The 21724-nt window shown below is 40.5% G+C and overlaps 1 protein-coding gene across 3 annotated transcripts in view; it reads left to right on the top strand.

The window, feature by feature from the left end:
* The window catches only part of ANKFY1 (ankyrin repeat and FYVE domain containing 1), a 72473-nt gene that overhangs the window by 5704 nt on the left and 45045 nt on the right, over positions 1 to 21724 (top strand). The window contains exons 1-3 of one of the 3 annotated variants that reach the window (XM_079903950.1): positions 6870 to 6937; positions 11376 to 11568; positions 15785 to 15903. In XM_079903950.1, coding sequence (XP_079760076.1) covers positions 11405 to 11568; positions 15785 to 15903 — 283 coding nt within the window. In that variant the 5' untranslated portion in view covers positions 6870 to 6937; positions 11376 to 11404. Of the gene's footprint in view, positions 1 to 6869; positions 6938 to 11375; positions 11569 to 15784; positions 15904 to 21724 lie in introns of those variants that run through there. The other 2 variants (XM_079903949.1, XM_079903952.1) reach the window with 2 other exon arrangements.

Consider the following 21724-nt stretch of genomic DNA (forward strand, 5'->3'; position numbering starts at 1 on the left):
GACATGGGGAGATGTGGGTGGGAGGAGGTCAGTATTCCCGGAAGAAATATCAATAGCAGGATGTGAGGTTGGAAAAGTATGTTAAGGGCTAGATTATGAAGGGATTGTTTAAGCATTTGCATTTTGCTCTGTGGACCGTGGGGTGAGGCTACTGAAAGGTATCAGCCAAGGTAGTGACGTGACTAGAATTGTCTGAGGCCTGTTGAAAAGGCTGTATAATGTAGAGGATGGATTTGGGAGGGAATGAGGGAGGGAGGCTGGAGTGGGTGCCGTAGCAATTGAAGGTGAGTCCTTGGGTAAGGGGCATTGGGGTTGGTGAGGACTGCTGTGAGAGATACTCACTATAGACAGCATAAAAGACAGGACTCTGGAAACCTGTTTGCATGTTGACAAGAGGGCGATATCAAAGATGACCCAAGGGTTCTAGGCCTGGGTGACTCAGATAATGGCTGGGCTGTTAACAGGAAGAAGAGGAACAGATTTGAGAACAAATATCTTGATCTCAGGTGTGGACAGATTTTGCCATGCCCAATATACCTTTAGGTGGTTATGTCTTAGCAGGCAGTTGGAAGCATTTCCAGTCTGACTGGCGTTTGTGTGAAAATTAGCTAGTGAACTAATATTTGTTGAGTATCTCCTGTGAAGCCAGCCCTATCTGTGATCAGTGCTACACAGAGTGAGGTTTTTTCTTTTTTTTTAATGCTGTGCTTTTTAAAAAAATATTATTTAGGCTGCACCAGGTCTTAGTTGTGGCATGCGGACTTTAGTTGCAGCATGTGGACTTCTTCGTTGTGGCATGTGAACTTATAGTTGCGGCCTTCATGCAGGATCTAGTTCCCTGGCCAGGGATCAAACCCGGGCCTCCTGCATTGGGAGTGCGCAGGCTTACCCACTGGACCACCAAGGGAAGTCCCCAGAGTGAGGTCTTGAAAAACATACTAAGTCATGCCACTGACTTGCAGACAAGTCTTAACAGAGTTGAATCACAATCAGGAAAAATGTATTTCATTTCTATTAAGTACAGGCAACTATTGCTAGGGATGACAAAGTGAGCAACACACAGTCGCAGCCTTAATGGAAGTGGAACCGAGAGGGGAAGGCAAAGTTTCTCATAAAAACATGCATATTGTGCTTTATAGTTTAGTAACTTTTCTCTTTTGCATTGATGCTTAGTGGCACTACTGTCCAGCCGAACTCAAGTCCATAACCTAGTAATCATCCCTGACTTCCTCCTAAGTCTGGTGTCAGTCACCAAATCCTGTGACTCTTATAAAGCTCTCACATACGTTCTTTCCTTTCTGCTGTCATTCTGGTAGTTCATGCTAGTGGCTCTCAACCTGGAGAACCCGGCATATTAGAATCACCTGGGAAGTTTTTAAAAACTCAGATTTTTGCATCACTCAGCTTCAGTGAAGATCAGTATATCCCCCAAAACAATTTTTTCAAACTGAGCCAGTATTGAATAAAAGAGGGTTTTACTGAATCTTTTTTTTTTTTTTTTTTTTGCGGTACGCGGGCCTCTCATTGTTGCGGCGCCTCCCGTTGCGGAGCACAGGCTCCAGACGTGCGGGCTCAGCAGCCATGGCTCACGGGCCCAGCCGCTCCGTGGCATGTGGGATCCTCTTGGACCGGGGCACAGACCCGTATCCCCTGCATCGGCAGGCTGACTCTCAACCACTGCGCCACCAGGGAAGCCCTACTGAATCATTTTTTAAACAAATATAACTATGTGCATATACACACATATACATAAATAAAATAAGGTCATCTTTCCTAACTAAGAAGTCCTGAGTAATTGGTTTTATTTGTAAACTGGGGTAAAAGGATTTTTTAAAGCAAACTTTTGTTAAGTAATGGCTTTTGGACGTTGTCAATGCATTTGAGTTATGACAGAATTGCTAGACTTTTTAAAGTGTGAAAAGTCAAAATGTGAAATGTCTCTTAGCACCATTTTGTTTTCAGTAATACAAACTTTGTGTGAACTGGGAGGTTACAGACTGGCAGGGGTATCTTACTATTCCTTTGTAACCTCCTCCCGATGGTATTGCTGTCTTCTTTCCCCTTCCCTTCCTCTTTTTTTTTGGCCTAGCTGTGCAGCTTGCGGGATCTCAGTTCCCTGACCAGGGATTGAACCTTTGCCACGGCAGTGAAAGCCCGGAATCCTAACCACTAGGCGGCCAGGAATTCCTTCCCTTCCTTTTTTCATTAGGGTATTTTGTGAACTTGAATTCTGAACAGTAAATGTATCCACTTATTTCTTATTCTCCATTACACAATTTTCCCATAGTTAGCACTCTTGGTTAGTGAATATTCAGTAATCCCAGTGAAAGAAAAATGACATCTTTAGTATGACAGGTTTAGGAAAGCAGTAGTGGTAGTAATTCATCACCTGTGAGGAGCTTATCTTTTCTGGTGCCAGCAAAGAAGATAGTATTTTCTGGGACTTTGATACATGCTTTAATGAAATATTGTTATGTGGAAGACTCTAATATATGTCTGAAACAAAAATTATTCTTGTAGTTCTCAAAATGAAATGTTATCACAGCTTTTACGATCATTTTTCTTTTATCTAATGGACATAGTTGAAGCAGAGTAGGGAGAAAGTCGGTAATTAAAGGATTATACAAAAGAACACTAATTCACTGCTAAAATTGGGACTAGAAAGTAAGAACTACAGAAGTGTAGAGAAAGGAAATATCAGGGTTTTGTTAATCTAAAAAGGTTTAATGAATACAGTGTGGGTTAGTATTGGAGTAGGCAGAGGGGAGTAGAAATCACATTTAAGGTAGGGAATGGAAACAACATTTAATTTCTAAATCAGTGAATTAATAATAAATACGTGTTTGATGTCCTGACATTAGAGCTGAAAATAGGTAGCATGGTACAGTGGGATGAGCATGGGCTTTGGCTTAAGATCTTAAATCATGATCTAGAACATTTTTATAATCTTAAAAAATTTCCTTGAACTCCTTTGCATTCATTCAATCCCATTCCCTTGACCTCTGGCAACCACTGATCTGCTTTCTACCACAAAGCCTAAACTATTTACTATCTGGCCCCTCACAGAAAAAGTTTGCCGACTCCTGACCTAGAAGGAAGAGTCTTATAAGGATCATTGTGGGTTCCTTTTCTGACTGTCCAATGACTTGCTGATTAAAAATATATATATATATATATATATATATATATATATTGCAGTTGATGTTGGTCTCTTTTTTAGGCTATTAATAGTGAATGTAGATTCTTTTTTGTCTCAGGCATCTTTGGTTAGGTCAAGAGTGATGAATTATAGAGAGCTCATGAAAATGTCTCACCTCCAACTGCGTTGGTGAAGAGCAAATGGGTATTGTTTGGAAAGAAACATGATTGAATTATAATGCAAGTGCTGACATTCTTCACCAATACTTAGCATAGCTCTTTCGGCAAAACTGTAGGTTTATCTATTATTTAAATTTCTAGTCTTATTTTTCAAAAGGAAAGTTGGAGGAAGAGAAAGAAGAAGCCACAGCTGAAAACTAGTCACTTGATAAAGAAGTGGTAGTAAACCTTTAAACTAGACACTGTTCTAAATAATTTAATCTATCTTAACTCAATTACTCCTGGACAGCACTCTGAGACACCATGATTATTGCCACTTTCCACCTGTGAAAATCGAAGCACGGAGAAGAGTAAGTGACTTGCCAAGGTCACACAGCTAGTAATGGGCAGGCCAGGGTTTCAGCCCAGTCAACTGAGGCTCCAGAGTACACTCTTTTTTTTTTTTTTTGGCCGCTCAGCATGTGGGATCTTAGTTCCCCGACCAGGGATTGAACCCATGTCCCCTGCAGTGGAAGCACGGATTCTTTTTTTTTTTTTTGCGGTACGCGGGCCTCTCACTGCTGTGGCCTCTCCCGTCGAGGAGCACAGGCTCCGGACGTGCAGGCTCAGTGGCCATGGCTCACGGGCCCAGCCGCTCCGCGGCATGTGTGATCTTCACGGACCGGGGCACGAACCCATGTCCCCTGCATTGGCAGGCGGACTCTCAACCACTGCGCCACCAGGGAAGCCCAGGAAGCACGGATTCTTAACCACTGGAGCACCAGGGAAGTCCCAGAGTACACTCTCTTAAGGACTGTATCGTGTTGCCTTTCTAAGAATTGTAATAATTAACATTTATTGACCACTTACAGCAAGGCAGGTAATCTTCTAAGGTCTTTGTATGTATTTGAATGTTTAATGTTTACAACATACTTAACATATGAGGAGAAGGAGGCCTTTGCCTGAAGTGTCACAACTAGGAAGTGCTGGGCCTGGGATCTGATCCCAGTCAGTCTACCTCCAGAGCCTGTGCTCCTCACCACTGTACTGTGCTGTAGATTCTCTCTCCATTATTGCTCAGAATGGTAATTGTATACTTTTTCCTATAAGAACTCTACAGCTTGGTGGTACTTCAAGGACACATTTGTATTGCTGTTTGCAAGCAGACGCATTGCCCACAGAATAATATCTCAGCCTTGGGTGCTCTCTCCATTATACTATGAAACGGTGTGGCAGTTGCAATACCACTGTTAGGTGCACCTGGGATCAGGGTTTCATCCTACAAAAGATGCTAGGCGGGGAGCATCTCTGATTTCATGAATGAGAGCCCTATATCCTAAAGCCCCCCTTTCATCTTGCCTCTTCTCTTTGTAATTTATATAACCCTTGTAATTTATGTCTCGTGTTGTTAGGGAACTGTTGACTGAAACAACAATGTCAGGGTCGAGGTTGCAGGTAGAAATTTGTGTCAGTAATTCTGGAGAGAGACTAGGGTTATTGCTGTAGATTTTGGATTTACGTGTGTATAACTGATATCCAAAGAAATTTACAAGGATTCCTTGAGAAGGTGTTTGAAACAGAACTTTTATGATCTTTTCTTTAAGGGTTAAAGGAATTAGTAACTTTCTACTGTTGAAGGCAAATGTCCTCATAATTCCCCCACATGAATCAGTATCCAGATTCTTTGTGACTGTTAGCTTTGTTCTTTTCCCTCCTGTTTGTGAGTTCCTGTAGATACTACTTTGATTCTATATTTGGTACTCCTTTGGTGCTATCAATACATTATTTGTTTGGAAGAGGTGCAAATTAGACTGCCCTTTTAAAAAACTCTCAAAGAGGCAACTGGTGATCTACTATAATGCTTAGTTCATAGCAGGTGCTTCATAAATACTTGCAGAATGATAGTTTAAGTGAAATGGAAATGCAGAGTATTTACAGATGCTATAGTCTTGATGGATTGGAGCTCTTGAGCAAAAGGTTGGCTAGAATATGGTGTGATTGAAACCAGGGTTAAAGGGTTCATTTGCTTCAGGGAAGAAAAATCTGCAGTCGACAGCCACAGGCTATACCCTGTGAAAACTTGGAAGCTGTCTCTTGGGTAAGTGGGATGTGACTGTAGCCACTAGTTTGAACTAGCAAGATAAGGTGTCCTCTGGCCATCCATTTAGTTGACTTAGAGAGAGGCAGGTGAGTGGTGCCAGTGACTTTTATGGAGGACAAGACTAGGTCTTGCCTTCTAATTATTTGTATTTCTCCTAGAGCCTAGTATTATGCCTGTTGCACAAACCCATTGACCGATACTAGTTTAAAAGGAAAATCTGACCAAGAAAACAAAACACTGAAGCCTTTTCCTTACATTTTCTGGACCCAGTATGCTACAAGCAGAGGCTCTATTTAAATCTTTTGGAGTAAAACATCACTTGTCTGGAGTGTCTTTCCTTGCGCTGGCTTTAGCCAGGTGGTCTTGCTCCATGCTCAGTTTGCATCCCCTGTCAGAGTACTGTCAGGTTTTATCAATTTGTCTTGTTTAATTGCCCATCTTCTCTATTACCTTGTGACTTTGTAAAAAAACATGTGCCAAGATGGTTTTCTTTACTTTGACACTGGCACTGCATAGGTGCTTAATAAATTTTTAATGAATGACTAGGTTATACAGCTGTCTTCCTAGGAGATGAAAACCTTTGAACAAGTCAATGAATGAACAGAAAAATTGCAGTTCAGTTGGTCTTCTATCTAAACAGTAGTATTCCCAGAGCAGTCTTTGTGTGACTTGGGGAGGTACGCGCTGGGGGCTGAACTTTTTCCCCAGGCTAGTCATCCCCATACCTGGGGTAGTCTTAAAAGTACTCTGTATTTCCTGTGACCCCACTCCCGATCTACTGAATTTGGGCGCGCTCTCTCTCTTTAGTTCAAACTGCCTAAGTGATTCTTACGCAGCCAGTTTGGGAGTAATGTCATCAAACACAGTCTGAGGCAAGAGGTGGGTAGGCTGCTGGTTGTGGGCCTGTCCCCTTTCTGCTCCTTGGTTCACTCTCTGGGAATTGAGCCAAAAGAGATGATCTTTAGGCTCCTTCCCTTCCTAAAGTTTTGTGATATATAAAAACCCTTACACTTGGGTATTAGAAAATTATTTATTTTTCCTCATATTTGTAATTGTTTTCCATAATCTTTAAAATTTGTGTGAAATAGTATATTTGCTTTGTAAGTGCACATAGATTTAAAGTTCAAATAATATTACAAGACTTACAACAAAAAATAAATTTGCTACCCCTCAGACCCACTCCGCAGACCACTTTCCACTCCTCTCTGTTTACCTCTAAGTGATAATACTGCCATTTCTAGATTGATCAATTATAGGCATTGACTGACTTTTTCCTAGGGTAGATTAGCAGTTGCCTCTTTGAGAGCTTTTTTTTTTTTTTTTTTTTTTTTTTGCGGTACGTGGGCCTCTCACTGTTGTGGCCTCTCCCGTTGTGGAGCGCAGGCTCCGGACGCGCAGGCTCAGCGGCCATGGCTCACGGGCCCAGCCGCGCGGCATGTGGGATCCTCCCGGACCGGGGCACGAACCCGTGTCCCCTGCATCGGCAGGCGGACTCCCAACCACTGCGCCACCAGGGAAGCCCTGAGAGCTTTTTTTAAGGTACAGCCTAACTTACACCTCTTTCAAATGAATAGTAGTGATGATTTTTTAAAGCATGTTAGGCTTTACTTTTTGGTTCGGGAATTGTCACTGCAGACTTGCTATACGAGGTGATGCAGTATTTAAAGTAGCTCGTTCAGTAGTTAGCGGTGTTTCCATTTCTGTTTTTACTTTTGTTCATCACCTCATCCTTCTGATAATGTCCTGTTGATTTGCCATGATTTTAATTGATCAATCTTAATTCCTAAGTCAATAAAACATTTGAAACTCATTCTGCTTTTCATGACTCAAAAAAATGTGTAAACAGTTAAAATAGTTTAAACTGTTTATCCAATAATTATGTAATTGTGAAATGCAAAGAGGAGGGTGGAGGCAATGCTGACAGTTTTGAGTGCATGTGCAAATTACAGTAGTTTCATTGAATTTTTACTACAGCACTGAGTAGTAGATTCCTGCCCGCCCCCCATCTTACATATAAAGAAACTAAAGCTCAGAGAAATGAATTGCCCATGGTCCCCATAGCTAGTTACTAAAAGGATTTAGATCCCCATTGCTTGGACTCCAGAATCCACTACAGGTGTATATGAATTTTTTAAAACTGTTTAATTGAAGCATAAGATACATGCCAAGAGCAAAGCATTAGTATAGAGCTCAGTGAATTACCAAAATAAAACAGGAATGTAACCATTACTAAGTTAAAAAACAACAAAAAAGGATGTTACCAGCATCCCAGAGGGCATCCCTCATGTGCCCTCCCAATTACCACTCTCCGCCCATTCCCCCAAAGATAACCGTTATCGTGACACCATAGATTGATTTTGCCAAGAGTGTTAGCAGTTTTTGGACATAATTTGAAGCTACTCCTAATTCATATGTCCTTTTACATTTTCTGTTACCACATGTAGAAAATGAGTGCCAGTTTTTCTTTAAAGAGACCCATCAACTCCATTTCTTTACAGGAAGAAAAAAAGTATAAATTTTGTACAGTCACATGAATTTATTGCTTTGTGTTAAATGTGTCCCCGTTTTAGGTAAATAATTGCAATTTCATGGCTCTTTAGTCTGAGTAACTATGAAGAACTCTTTAAAACCAGTGATTTGTCACACCAGAATAGCAGTGTAGACCTGAGTCCTACTGAAGGGGTTTTGTGTAAATGTAATGCTAAGATTTGAAAAAATATTGCAATAGGATCATTGTAAGTACTGTTTTCCTTTAGCCAGTGTTTTTTAAAACAATATTTGGTTTAACGGTTAGTAGGCCAAATAATTGCAGTATTTTGAAAAAAAATTAGTTTTAGGAATTCTCATCTGATATGTAACTCATGACCACAGTGATCATTTTAGCAGTTGTAAGCAAATTTTCATCTTGCAAGTGCCTTCTCCTTTATTTTCCTAAGAATACTGATTTATACCTGAGATAGCCAGGTTTTTGACTCCAGGCATTTATTTAATGTGGAATCTCTAGATGAAGGGGAAAAATTCCCTACTGTATGTATGCAGAAGATAGGCTATTAGTATTTAAGTATTTAAACACATTTCTCTTTAAATATTTTTTTATAATTATGAAAAGAGAACACATTTGTTGTAGAATACCTGAAATGTGCAGGAAAGTGCAAAGAAGAGAAAAATCTGATATTTTGTGGTATTTGTCTTTTTATTCCTCATATATGTGAATGTTTTTAATAAAATTAGACTTATAAAATATGCTTCTCAGCCTCCTTTTTTCTGTTAATAATATTTATAATTTGAAAATGCATGTTTAGTATCACATATTTCTTTGAAAACATTAATAGTTGCATAATAACTTCAAACTCTTATGTCACTTTATTTAACCATTCCTTTGTTTTTTAAGTGGGAAGGTCAGTTTTTGAGTTGGGGTAGGGTTAGAGTCATGTGAGTGAACAGGAGACATCCAGGATTCCTCCCACATTTCTTCTTCAGGTAACTAGGATAGATGCTGGTGTCATTTATTAATATAGGGACCATACAAAGGAAGAGCAAATTTGCTCGAAGCTTTGTTTTGGGGATAGAGAATTTGACGTGCCTGTGGGCCACTAGGGAGAAATGTCTGTCGGGCAGATGGATAGTTGAAGCTAAGAAGAGAGATCTGCACTAGAGAGATGAATCTACGGATCACTGGCACTGGATTTTGGCATCAACCACAGACCAAAAATCTGCTGCCTTAGGAGATCCCACGGTGGAGAAGAGGGCCAAGGATAGACCCCCTGGGGAGTGTCAGTGGTCAAGTGTTCGGAGGGATGCAGAGAAGCATGTGAAAGAGACAGAGCACCAGAACTGGAGAGAAGGTGGCATTGTGGTTGCTGAAAGAAGAGAAGAAAAGAGGGATGGACAGTAGTGTCCTGAGTCATGTTACAGAGGTGTGGGAGGAGACCCACTGGCAAGTGTCTATTGGGTTTGACAATTAGAAGGTCATCAGTGAGAGGAGTTTCAAGGGAGTGGTGGGGACAGAAGGAGGGAGTGGCAGGGGAGTAGTGGGTGAGGAAATGTGTGTGGTAGATAGAGCTGGAAGGGCAGAGGTGGGTCGGATGTGTGGAAGGAGAGTTTTGTTTTTACTAGGTATAGACCTGGACAGCTTTATGTGCTGATGAGAAGGGCCCAGCTGAAAGAGATTGAAGTTGCTGGAGGAGGGGGGGTTGATGATCAAGCAGAGGACCAGAGGAGAGTGATGGGTTTGGAGCAGAGGTGGAGGGATTAAGCTTGGATAGGAGGGAGATGGTTTCACTGAGAAAGCATAGGGTAGATGGGAGTAGTTGCTGGCACGGTGGGGGTCGGTGGCAGTAGCTCAGTTTTCTCAAGACATTGGCCAAGAATGAGGCAGATTGGGTGGGAGATGGGGTTGAGGGCGGTGTCAAGATTTGGAATATCTGTGGTGGGGAGTAGGGGGTGGATGGACCGAAGCCCAGAGAATGACCATAGCAGCACTGTGGTTCCCTAGATACGATGATTTATGCATGGTTGCACGAATCCCCACCAAAGTTCCAGGGAAAGGAAGAGAGAAGTCTCTTGACTGCTTGCATCCTCAGGGGAGTCTTGCCTGATGTCGGAAGTTAAATTTCTTTATTATAGGTTCTCATAGCTCTGTTCTTTTCTTCTAGTACTCATTAGAGTTGTAGTTTTGCATTTGGTTGTTGCAATTATTATTTTAATTATAAAAATTTACTTTCCCCGGTTACTGAAAGCTCTGAGGAAAGATATGTCTGATTTTGCTTACCACTGTAGTGTCTGGCACCTCGTAGCTACTCGGTAAATGTTTGTTGAATTTAATGAATCAAATACAGTGGTTCTCGGGCTTCCCTGGTGGCGCAGTGGTTGAGAATCTGCCTGCTAATGCAGGGGACACGGGTTCGAGCCCTGGTCTGGGAGGATCCCACATGCCACGGAGCAACTAGGCCCGTGAGCCACGACTACTGAGCCTGCGCTCCGCAACAAGAGAGGCCGCGATAGAGGCCCGCGCACCGCAATGAAGAGTGGCCCCCACTTGCCACAACTAGAGAAAGCCCTGGCACAGAAACGAAGACTCAACACAGCAAAAATAAATAAATTAATTAAAAAAAAATACAGTGGTTCTCAACCTTTTAAATCTGCCCCAGCACACCTGTGGAATATTACTTGCTTTCATCTGAACCGTTATTGACTGCCCTGAGGCTTCCTGAGGGAGGGCAGGTGTCAGGTAGTGTGGGGTGGTGGTTAATAGATCACAGGCCCCGGAATGAGAATGCCTGGGCTCATATCCCAGCCCCACCTCTCACCAGCTTCGTGACCTTGGGCAAATTCTTAATCTGTGGCCCAGTGTCCTCATCTGAAAAGTGTGGCTAGTAATAGTACCTACCCCATGGGGTTGTCATGAATCTTGCATGAGAGTTCACGGAAAGCTTGTAGAACAGCATGTGATATGTAGAAGTTACTTATTACTGCTAGTGGTTTGAAAAAGCCTCCCAAGTAATTCTGATAATCATTCCTGAGACTCCATATATTAAATATTGGTCTTCAGGGAAACTGGGAAGACATCCCTGGACTGTGATGGCATCCTCAAACAAAACCACTCTTGGTCTTGTAGGAGTATCAATAAGAAATAGTAGGAATGTCACGTGACTACAGTTGACCCTTGAACAACTCCAGGGGCTAGGAACACCTACGTTCCGGCACGGTGGAAAATAAATCTTCGTGTAATTTGTAGCCCTCCATGACCTTGATTCCTCCATATCTTCAGATTCAGCCAACTGCGGATGGTGTAGTACTGTATGTATTTACGAATGAAACATATCTGTGTGTAAGTAGACCCACGCAGTTCAACCCCGTGTTCAAGGGTCAGCTGTAGTCATTTTGGTAGCCATCCTGGCTGCAGGATGAGGGATGAGTGGATGCTGTCTGCTTTTACACATGCTGTGGTAAACTTGATTTTCTGTCTCCCTTGCAGAGGAGGTGGCCAAGTTGGAGAAGCACTTGATGCTTCTCCGACAGGAGTATGTCAAGCTGCAGAAGAAATTGGCAGAGACAGAGAAGAGATGCACCCTTTTGGCTGCGCAAGCAAACAAGGAAAGCAGCAAAGAGTCCTTCATCAGCCGCCTGCTGACGATTGTGGCCGACCTGTACGAGCAGGAGCAGTATAGGTGAGCTCCTGGCACTGGGCCAGTTTGGGGAAGCAAGCCCTTTTGCTTTATTCACAGGCTACATTGCAGCTTCTCCTCTTACTGACTTTCTTCCCAAGTTTATTTCTCTCTACTAGTTGACCAGCCTTTAGTCTCTGGAATGTAGGCCCCTTGAGGCAAGATTTTGTCTCTTTTGTTTGCTGCTTATATTCAGTACAGAGTATAGGAGTGATGGTGATAGATAGCATCGCTGGTATAGATAGGAATTAGCTTACAGGTGCAGGGATTCAGAGGGGAGAGGTCGCTTTCTCTTGAGCTGGTCAAAGAGGGCTTCTTGGAACTAGTGGGTAGTGTAGCATGATGGTTGAGGGTGGACTTTGGAGCCACACAGCCTGTGTTAGAAGCTCAGCTGGCCACTTACTGGCTATGTGACCTGGAGCTATATGACATGCCTCAGCCTCCTAATCTGTAAAATGGGGATAATAATACAACTGTTTACCTTAGGGTTGTTGTGAGGATTAAATTAATAAAATACTGTTTAAGCACTTAGAACAACAGTCTAGCATATAGTAAGTGCTCAGTTTTTAATTGTTATTAAATGAGTTTTGAGGTAAAGGTTAAAGGCTGAGTAGGATTTAATAGATAAAGACAGTGATATTACTAGTAGAGAGAGTGGCTGAGAATAGGCTCAAACATGGGAACATGTGGAGGATTTAGAGGACAGTGAGGGGCCCATTTTAGGGTACATGTCCATGTAGGGGAGCACTGGGAGAGGTGGGTAAGGTAGGGTGGATTGGGGATGCCAAGGTGAGGAATTTGGATTTGATCCTCTAGGAAGTGTGGAACAGTGTTTTTGAGTTATAGGACTATCATAATCAAAGTGGTGTTTTAGGCAGATTAGTCTGGTAACATCGTATAGATGAAATTATAAAAAGACAAGAGCAGCCATGATGTTGTCGTAAATAGTCCAGACCGGAAGTGATGAAGGACTGAGCTGGGATGTGGATGTGGAAAAGAAACATGGACATGAATGTGTGTGGAAGGAAGGATTTGCCTACTAGGGAGAAGGATGATTGGATTAGATGATTAAGTAAAATTTTGAAATTATGACATTTAAAATAGATCAAAATCCAGGATTGCCATCTACCATCTTAATCATTTCTAAAAGAAAAGAAAAAATTAATACCAAAAAAATAGGAAGTACATACTCTGAGTAAAGGACAGGGCTTTCTTTAAATCTAATGGATGTATCTACTTGTAAAATATAGTTCATTGTTTTTTTTTCTTTTCGCCCTCCTCTTTTTCCCATGGACAAGTGAAAACTTTGTTTCCGTTGGCCCCAGGAAGCCTAGCATTTCTATTACAGACACAGCTGTCCCACTGTCCAAGGCTCTTACCCATTAGAATTCCCATAATTTACTTTCTGTAATACGTAACAGTTGATTGCATTCCTTTTTAAAAAATATTTATTTAATTAATTAATTATATTTAATTAATTAATTTTTGGCTGCACTGGGTCTTTTTTGCTGTGCGCAGGCTTTCTCTAGTTGCAGACTGCGAGAGGGGGCTGCTCTTCATTGGGGTGCGTGGGCTTCTCCTTGCAGTAGCTTCTCTTGTTGTGGAGCACGGGCTCTAGGTGCACAGGCTCAGTAGTTGTGGCTCGTGGACTCTAGAGCGCAGGCTCAGTAGTTGTGGCACACAGGCTTAGTTGCTCCACGGCATGTGGGATCTCCCCGGACCAGGGCTCAAACCTGTGTCCCCTGCATTGGCAGGCGGATTCTTAACCACTGCACCACCAGGGGAAGTCCCTGATTGCATTCTTATACTGTATTCCTTCTAGGAGACTGGGAATGAGACTGGGCAGTTATCTCTTCTGGCCACTTTTTACCTGGTTGGCTATGGTATGATCCCATGGTTCTGGTGGGTCTCTCTTCCTCTTCTAAAACCTGTCCTTTATCAAAAGAAGGCTGAATACCTTTGTTATCTACAATTGATAATCAGATGAGGAATGGAGACTTCAAAGAGGACTTACCTGTTGAGATGGGATAAGTGAAACTGGAATATCAATTTCTGAAGCAGATACTCTTTTACCAAGATGTGGGGGGGGAATACTTTGTCCCATGAACATGCATTTTGTTGAATTTAAATAGTGTTTTTATGTGTATTTCAGTAATTGGAATAACTGAAGGGTCAGTGTTAAAATTTTTAAATTGAGTGATGTGGAAGAAATTGGTGCATTTCTTTTATTCTTACTTAAGTTCAGGAGGAGGCTTTGGTCCCATAAGACAGTTAAAAATGATGGTTATATGTAGTTATTTACTACCATTTTTTTAGCAAACAAGCTTATAATTTTTCCTATTAAAGTGTTTGATTGAGACACTCTAGCAAGAAGCTCTTTATTTATGTTTCCTCTCCAGTTGTTACATCCTAGTATCCATATTTTAAAAGGAAATGCCTTTAGTTGACTAGGATGAAATTTTTAAAAAATTGCTAGCCTCCTAATTGTTTCTGCATAGAGTCCTCATAGACTTGACCTGTCCAATTTTACATTTTTGAATCATATTTTTAAAAACTATTATTATTAGAGATTAGTGAAATCCTTATATTTATTTCCTTTTGAGATGTTAAGACTACAGAAGAAAAAGTTTTGACTTGACATTCATGAATAATAGTAGGAATTTTATAGAAACATTCATTTTTATAATTTTGTGGCTAAAGTCAGGTTTGTGGCAGAAACAGTAAACAGTGACTGTTCATTTACATTATTAGAATTTAATACTTTACAAATAAATTTAGAGTGTAAAAATTATTTGTGCTTTGTTTTCATTATAATTTTTAAACCTTATCATAGGATATAATATGAGACAGTTTTATCTTCCATTTAAAATAGAATATCAATTGTATTTCTTCTTTATTGATAGTGTTTTGTGTTAACAGTATTTTCTAATAGTTTGAAATAATAAGTACCCTATTACTCTTGTGATCTAACATAATTAGTTGCAACTTGGTTAGTTCTTTAATAGAAGTAGAACTGATATGCTTACATAATTATAAAGTATGTTCTAGACAGTGCTTTTGTGGGGTAAAATGTGTTTGCATCAAGCGTTGTATAGAAGCAGTATTATGTTTGCATCTCCTTTTAAGTGGATGAGTCAATTCATGTAATAGTTTTTTCTTTCTTTCTCTCTTTTTCTCTCTCCTCCCTCCCTCCCTCCCTTTCTCTCTCTCCCTTTCTTTCTTTCCTTCCTTCCTTCCTTCCTTTCTCTCGCTCTCTCTCTCTCTCTCTCTCCCCCTCCCCCCCCCCTTCCTCTCTCCCTCTCTCCCTCTCTCTGAATTTAGTTTCTGAAACCTTTCCAGCCTAACAAATTATTTTCAACGGGAATATAAAAATAAAAAGACATGCAGATACAAGCAGGGTGATGCTGATTCGTGCCTGTGGATTGCTGCCAGCGCTGCCATCTGGCACATGCTTGTGTCAGCCCAGTAGGTCACCCTTAGGTTTTTGTTAACTGCCCAGATGCTTTCCCACCTTGACATCTGACATTTCAGAGTTAAAAATAAATAACTATTTGGAAAGCTCTTTTCATGTAGTGGTAAGTCATACATATGGAAACATGTTTGAAAACAAGATTTCTCTCATCCCATTTCTTTATAAATGGTTGAGTAAAAAATGGCCAATAATAGGTCTGAATGTTTCTGGTGAGAACAGGAGTGTAGATATTGGGTTTCATATTCTTGACTGCTTTGTCAAAGCTAATTTGTTCATGGTTTTTGGTTTAACCTTGCTTGAGCATTAATATAGTGTGGAGCATTGCAGCACTGTAGTCTCAGAGCTGTCATCACAATCTTTAATCTTTCTCTCTCTGTCTCCTGATGATTAATCTTGATTTTTTTTCCTTCATAAAACCTCTTCTCTTTATATGAATATTAATAATCCTGTGTATTGATAACTTGTAGGTTCACCATCTTGTGGGTGACATTAGGGAATGTCTTTGAAAGCAGAACATCCCACGTGAACTAAAGCTAGAAGTTAGAAATAGAAAACGTGTCTAGCAACATATTGTAAATATGAGCCATCAGAATTCAGTGGTAGCATAGAGAAATAATTCTGCTGTGATTTTTTTTTCTTTTGCAGATGTATGTTGATCAGTCAATACTCATATATTTATCAGCTGTGAATCCTAGCTACACCTAGTTATAATGACATTTTATATCTGTGGGTATTTTTCTTCATCAGTGATCTGAAGATAAAGGTTGGGGGCAGGCACATCAATGCTCACAAGTTTGTCCTGGCGGCCCGCAGTGACAGCTGGAGTCTGGCCAGTTTGTCTTCCACCGAGGAGCTGGACCTGTCAGGTGAGCCTCTGATGGGCTGGGGACTCAAAACTCCCAGCACAAGAACACTTGGCAGAAGGTTATGGTGTGTAATTTTGAAATATTTGTGGTTTAATGAACGTAGAATACTTTTCTTACAAATTGATGGTGACCATAAACTAGTTAAATAATTAGTGAACCAGTAGGTTGTACTTTGTGGACACTTCTGTTTAATGTCTGGCTGATAAATCATAGATATTTGAGGATTCACAGTATTCTTAGAATTTATAAAATAAGAATATTTATCCAGAAACTCTTTTCATATAGTAGTATGTTATAAATATGGGAGCATGTGTAGAGAAAAATTTTTCTTCCACTCTAAGAAAAAGTCCTGCTGCTGTTCAGTTGCTTAAAATTTAATCATAGCTGCCAAAAGTACTTTTCCTGGTCTATAAGAACTGAATTCAGAAGTAACATTTATTCCAAAGAATAAGAATATTCTTTCTTTAACATCAAAGGATGACCATCAGTCTTTAGGATTTGAATAAGTGCATTGAGCTGTTTAATGTTATTATTTAATTGTTTTATGCCACAGTATGTTGTGTAGAATTTGGGTAAATATGGTGGTTAAGTAAACTTAAAAACATAGTTTTCAAAAGTTGATTTCAAAATTGCATTTTCACTTAGTACTTGCCTAACAGCTGCTTAAAAAAAATAAAAAGAGCAAATTTTGAATTTAATTCTGATATTAATAATCAAGAGAATTATAATGTGGTAAGGAGCATACCCAGGCATTAAGATATGCGTTACTTGCAGAAGTGATTGTGTGGAAAGTCTGATTTATGTCTTTGTTCAAAAGGTTTGCCAATTCAGAAGGTACTGTTTTCCATGTGTAGTGTTAGGAGCACTGAGATGGCTATGACACCATCCTTGCCATACAGAGCGCATACTCTGTTGGAGGAAATGGGCTGATAACAAATCATTTAAGGCCAGGGCTGTATATACAGTAGTGTAATGGCTTTATGTCTAAGGTACAGAAGAGACTGACTTGGGCTGATAAGGAACGTGTCAGAGGTGGCTAACACCTGAGCAGTGTTGCACAGGTTAAATAAGCATTTATCTCAAGAATTTAGGGGGTAAATTGTCTGATGCTTCTCCACTGTGAGTGAACTCTGTCTCATGATCATTTCTGGGATTTAACCTGAGGTCCGTAATTCATAGCTGTAAACACACAAATATTCATACATGCATATACATGAGCATATGCATTCATGCCTATAACTAAAACATCTACTTGGGAAACGGTCTTTACTGGAAGGACACCAGTCCACATGATTGAAATCTGAACAGTTTTTCTTTTTTAAAAGTAAAGTCTTTTGAAGCCTTATATCTTTGACCCCATATAACACAATTATGAATAACTTTTAAAACCCATTGGATCATGAGGTGTTCTTCACAGTGCATGATAGGATCTTGATTACATGAACAGGTAGTTTTCAAAGACTAGTAGAGATAATAAAATATTGAAAATATTCAACTTTGTTAGAAAAAAGTTTAGACTAAGTTACCACCTTTTGATACCTACAGTATCAAAAATTGATGATCCCGGGCTTCCCTGGTGGCGCAGTGGTTGAGAGTCCGCTTGCCAATGCAGGGGACACGGGTTCGTGCCCCGGTCCGGGAAGATCCCACATGCCGTGGAGCGGCTGGGCCCATGAGCCGTGGCCGCTGGGCCTGCGCGTCCGGAGCCTGTGCCCCGCAACGGGAAAGGCCACAATGGTGAGAGGCCTGCGTACCACAAAAAAAAAAAAAAAAAAAAAAATTGATGATCCCAGTAGTTGTGAGGCTCATGGAATTGGTATTCTTGCACATTGCCAGTCACATTGTAAATGGGTATGAAGGATTTAGAAAACAGTTAGACAGCTGAGCTATAAAATAGTCATACTTTTTTTTTTTCACCTCATCATTTGACTTCTGTCAGATGGATTCTGTTATAGGTAATTCAGACAGTGTAAATGTTTATCATGGTAAATGTAGCTGTGAAATATTGCATACAACCAAAATGAATGAGTGGGAAAAATAAAATATGACTGCTCCCCAGAACAAATAAAATTACGTAAGAACACAGAAAATTGCATTAATTAATTAATTGCAAAATTGCATTAAACATTGCACTTAAAATTTTGCTTTTACTTTTTTAGTACATTAGAACATTTAAGAGCTGCTTTAACACTATCTGTGACTATCTGACCACAAGATTGGATCACTGAGAAGCAGGAGATTTTCTAGAGTTTAGGGAGGTATAATGTTAATGCCTTTAAATGTCCCTGAACATGCCTCCTGCTGTAAATAATCAGCATGGTTTGATCCGGGCTACAAGGTTTGCTTTCAGGAGTGAGCGGCTGCAGAGTCAATGTTTCTGGTGGCTTTGGTAAATCAGGCATCTACTAAGATAGCTGTAGTGGAGCTTATGGTATCTTTTCTTTTTTTTTTTTAAGCGTTTTAAAATTTTATTTATTTACTTTTGGCTGCCTTGGGTCTTCCTTGCTGCGCGTGGGCTTTCTCTAGTTGAGGCGAGCGGGGGCTACTCTTCGTTGTGGTGCGCGGGCTTCTCATTGTGGTGGCTTCTCTTGCTGCAGAGCACAGGCTCTAGGCGCCCGGGCTCTAGGCGCCCAGGCTTCGGGAGTTGTGGCTCTCGGGCTCTGGAGCACAGGCTCAGTAGTTGTAGTGCATGGGCTTAGTTGCTCTGCGGCATGTGGGATCTTCCCGGACCAGGGCTCAAACCCGTGTCCCCTGCATTGGCAGGCGGATTCTTAACCACTGCACCACCAGGGAAGCCCATCTTTACTTTTATTTATAAAGTTTATCTTTGAAGGGTTCCAAGGAGGTGGTTGCATTTGTGGACCTGTTCATGTTTGTGTGTCTTGTGCAGAGTCCTGCTGAGTTGCCTGGGTGGGCATGGGTGTGATTACCTAAATCTGGGCTTGCAGCAACTGAAACTGCCTGAGAAGCCTGTGTGTTATACGATACCTGGAAGCACTACTGCCCATGGCTGCCTCACGCCTGAGGGAGATTGGAAATAGGCTCTTGTAAACAAGTGTATAAATAGCGTAAAAGCTGTGTTTTAAATGGTTGAACCTTTTCCACACTCATGAACTTAAGAAAATCATTTTATGAATTTATTGGGATTTTGTTTCTTCAGAATTAGTCCATTAATATCACAAATGCTGAGTGGCAGGCACTTTTCAAGGTACTAGGGTTATAGCAGTGAACAAAATTAAATTCGTATTTGTATGGAACTTACATTCTTAGAGTGACATCCTAAGTCTCACATTTTCTTTGGAGGTTCTTGTGTAACTGATATTTCTTAAAATTCAAAATAAGCACAACTTTAATTCTATTAATTGTTATAAGAATTTTAGCACATGTTGATGAAGATACAGTAGGCATTATATACCAAGTGTTTAAAATGTATTTGGGTACATGAAAGTTTTCTTAAATCATACCTTGTTCAAAAAAGTAAAATATTGGGCTTCCCTGGTGGCGCAGTGGTTGAGAGTCCGCCTGCCAATGCAGAGGACACGGGTTCGTGCCCCGGTCCGGGAGGATCCTGCGTGCTGCGGAGCGGCTGGGCCCGTGAGCCGTGGCCGCTGAGCCTGTGTGTTCGGAGCCTGTGCTCTGCAATGGGAGAGGCCACAACAGTGAGAGGCCCGCGTACCGCAAAAAAAAAAAAAAAAAGTAAAATATTTTGCGCTTGATATGATGCAGTGACAAAGGCACAATCACTTCTGTAGGATTCTTGCCATAAATGCATGACCTCAATCTAATTATGGGAAAGCATCAAACTAACCCAAATTGAGGAACATTCCACAGAATAACTGGCCAGTATTACTCAAATATGTTAAGGTCATGAAAGACAAGATAAGATTAAGGAACTGTTAGAGATTGGAGACATGATAATGAAATGCAGTGTGGTACCTCAATTGGATTCTGGCCCATAAAAAGGACATTACTGGGATAATTGGCAAAGTTTGTAATTAGTTAATAGTATTGTATCGGTCCTAGTCACCTGGTTTTAATAATTGTGCTATGGTTATGTAAGATGCTAATATTAGGGGAAGATGGGTAGAGGGTATACGGGAACTCTACAACTGTTTTGTTAAGTCTGAAATTGTTTCAAAATATAAAGGTCAAAAGTATAAATTTGCTTTTTATTTATTGGTTATTTTAAGTATAAAGATGTTTATAAAGATACTGACTGATCAACTGGGAAGAGAAAGAATATAACTGTTAGCTCAACACAGTACAACAAATCTTGATGCACGATATTTCACTTCTTTATGAAGTAAAGCAGTTTGCTTCAGGCTAAGTGGTTTGTTTATAGCCTCTCTATAGCACTTCAGTAATAGCAGCTGACACTGAGCAGTTCCAATGCTGTAGAATGGCTGTTTTGAAGCTAGAATTTCTTGCATGCTTCCACCAGCAAAGATCTTATGGTTCCCTGGCATGAGAGTTTATGGTGAGTCATTCAGCTTTCCTGGAATGTGTCCTGTGTCCTGTCAAGCCATTCCAAAAACAGAAAGCATCCTCCTTCCCTCCTTTTCAGTCCAGTTAGGAAAACTACGCACCAAAGCACAGACCTGGGAGGTTGCACTGTGCAGTGGAAGGAGCATAGGGTCCCAGACTCTGTGCTCAGGCACACTAAGGTGCTCCAGCAAACTCACAGGGACAATGGTATCTGTTAGATACCATGTGAACTGCTAGTTCTAGGTTGTTCAGTTTCAGTATTTTGAAGATATCTATGGTGGTTTAAAATATGTCCATAAATTATTTGTTATTCCTCCCTTCAAAGGAGGATCCTGATTCCATTCCTCTTAAGTATAGGCTGACTGAGCTTGTAATTGATAACATGTTACTGCAGAGATAGGTTCTTTGAAGGCATTGTGACTTCTTCCTTGCTCTGTCTTTTGGATTGCTCACTTTGGAAGAAGTTAGCTGCTGTGTCATGAGGACACTCAAACAGCCTTGTGGCCTCCTGCTAACAGCTGAGACCCCCTCCCAGAGATTTTCTTAGAGCTTCAGTTAATCTGTGTTATGTCCCCTTACTCAACCCTAACATGGCTTTTGTGTTTTTCTCTGTAATCTCTGTTTATGCTAAATTTGTCTGTGTGTTGGTTTAAAATAGTCTGTTTTAATAATAATCATAGGAAATTTTTGTATAGCAATTAACATGTGGTGGTAGTTTACAGGTATTAACTCACTTATCTTTAGAATAACACTTTGAGGTAAGTACTATTGTTTATTCCCTCTTATAGATGAGGAATATATGGTCATCTACATATTGAGCAATATATGCTTCCATCTATTGGCTAGTGTAAATAATGTTGCAGTGAATATTGGTGTACAAATCTCTCTTCAGGAGCCTGCTTTCAGTTCTCTTGGGTACATACCCAGAAGTGGGATTGCTGGATCATATAGTAGTTTTATTTTAAATTTTCAAGGAACTGTTTTCTATACGGTCTGCACCATTTTACATTTCCCCCAACAGTGCACAAGGGTTCCAATTTCTCCACATCCTCACCAATACTTGTTGTTTACTGTGTTTTGTTTTGTTTTGATAGAGGCTGTTCTACCGGATGTGAAGTGGTAAAGACTTGTTCGTTATGTTTAGTTTGCAGTAGTTTGCTGATGATGTATCTAGATATGATTTTCTTCTTGTTTAGGGTACTCTGATCTTGAATCTAAAAATTTAGGTCTGTCACCAAATTAGGAAAGGACCATCATTTCTTCATTATTTTTCTTCCTTGATCTCTTTCTTTCTGAGACTCCAGTAGTAGACCCTTTGTTACTATCCAACAGGTCT

This window comes from Stenella coeruleoalba, assembly GCF_951394435.1.
Source record: "Stenella coeruleoalba genome assembly, chromosome: 19".
In the NCBI taxonomy this organism is placed as follows: domain Eukaryota; kingdom Metazoa; phylum Chordata; class Mammalia; order Artiodactyla; family Delphinidae; genus Stenella; species Stenella coeruleoalba.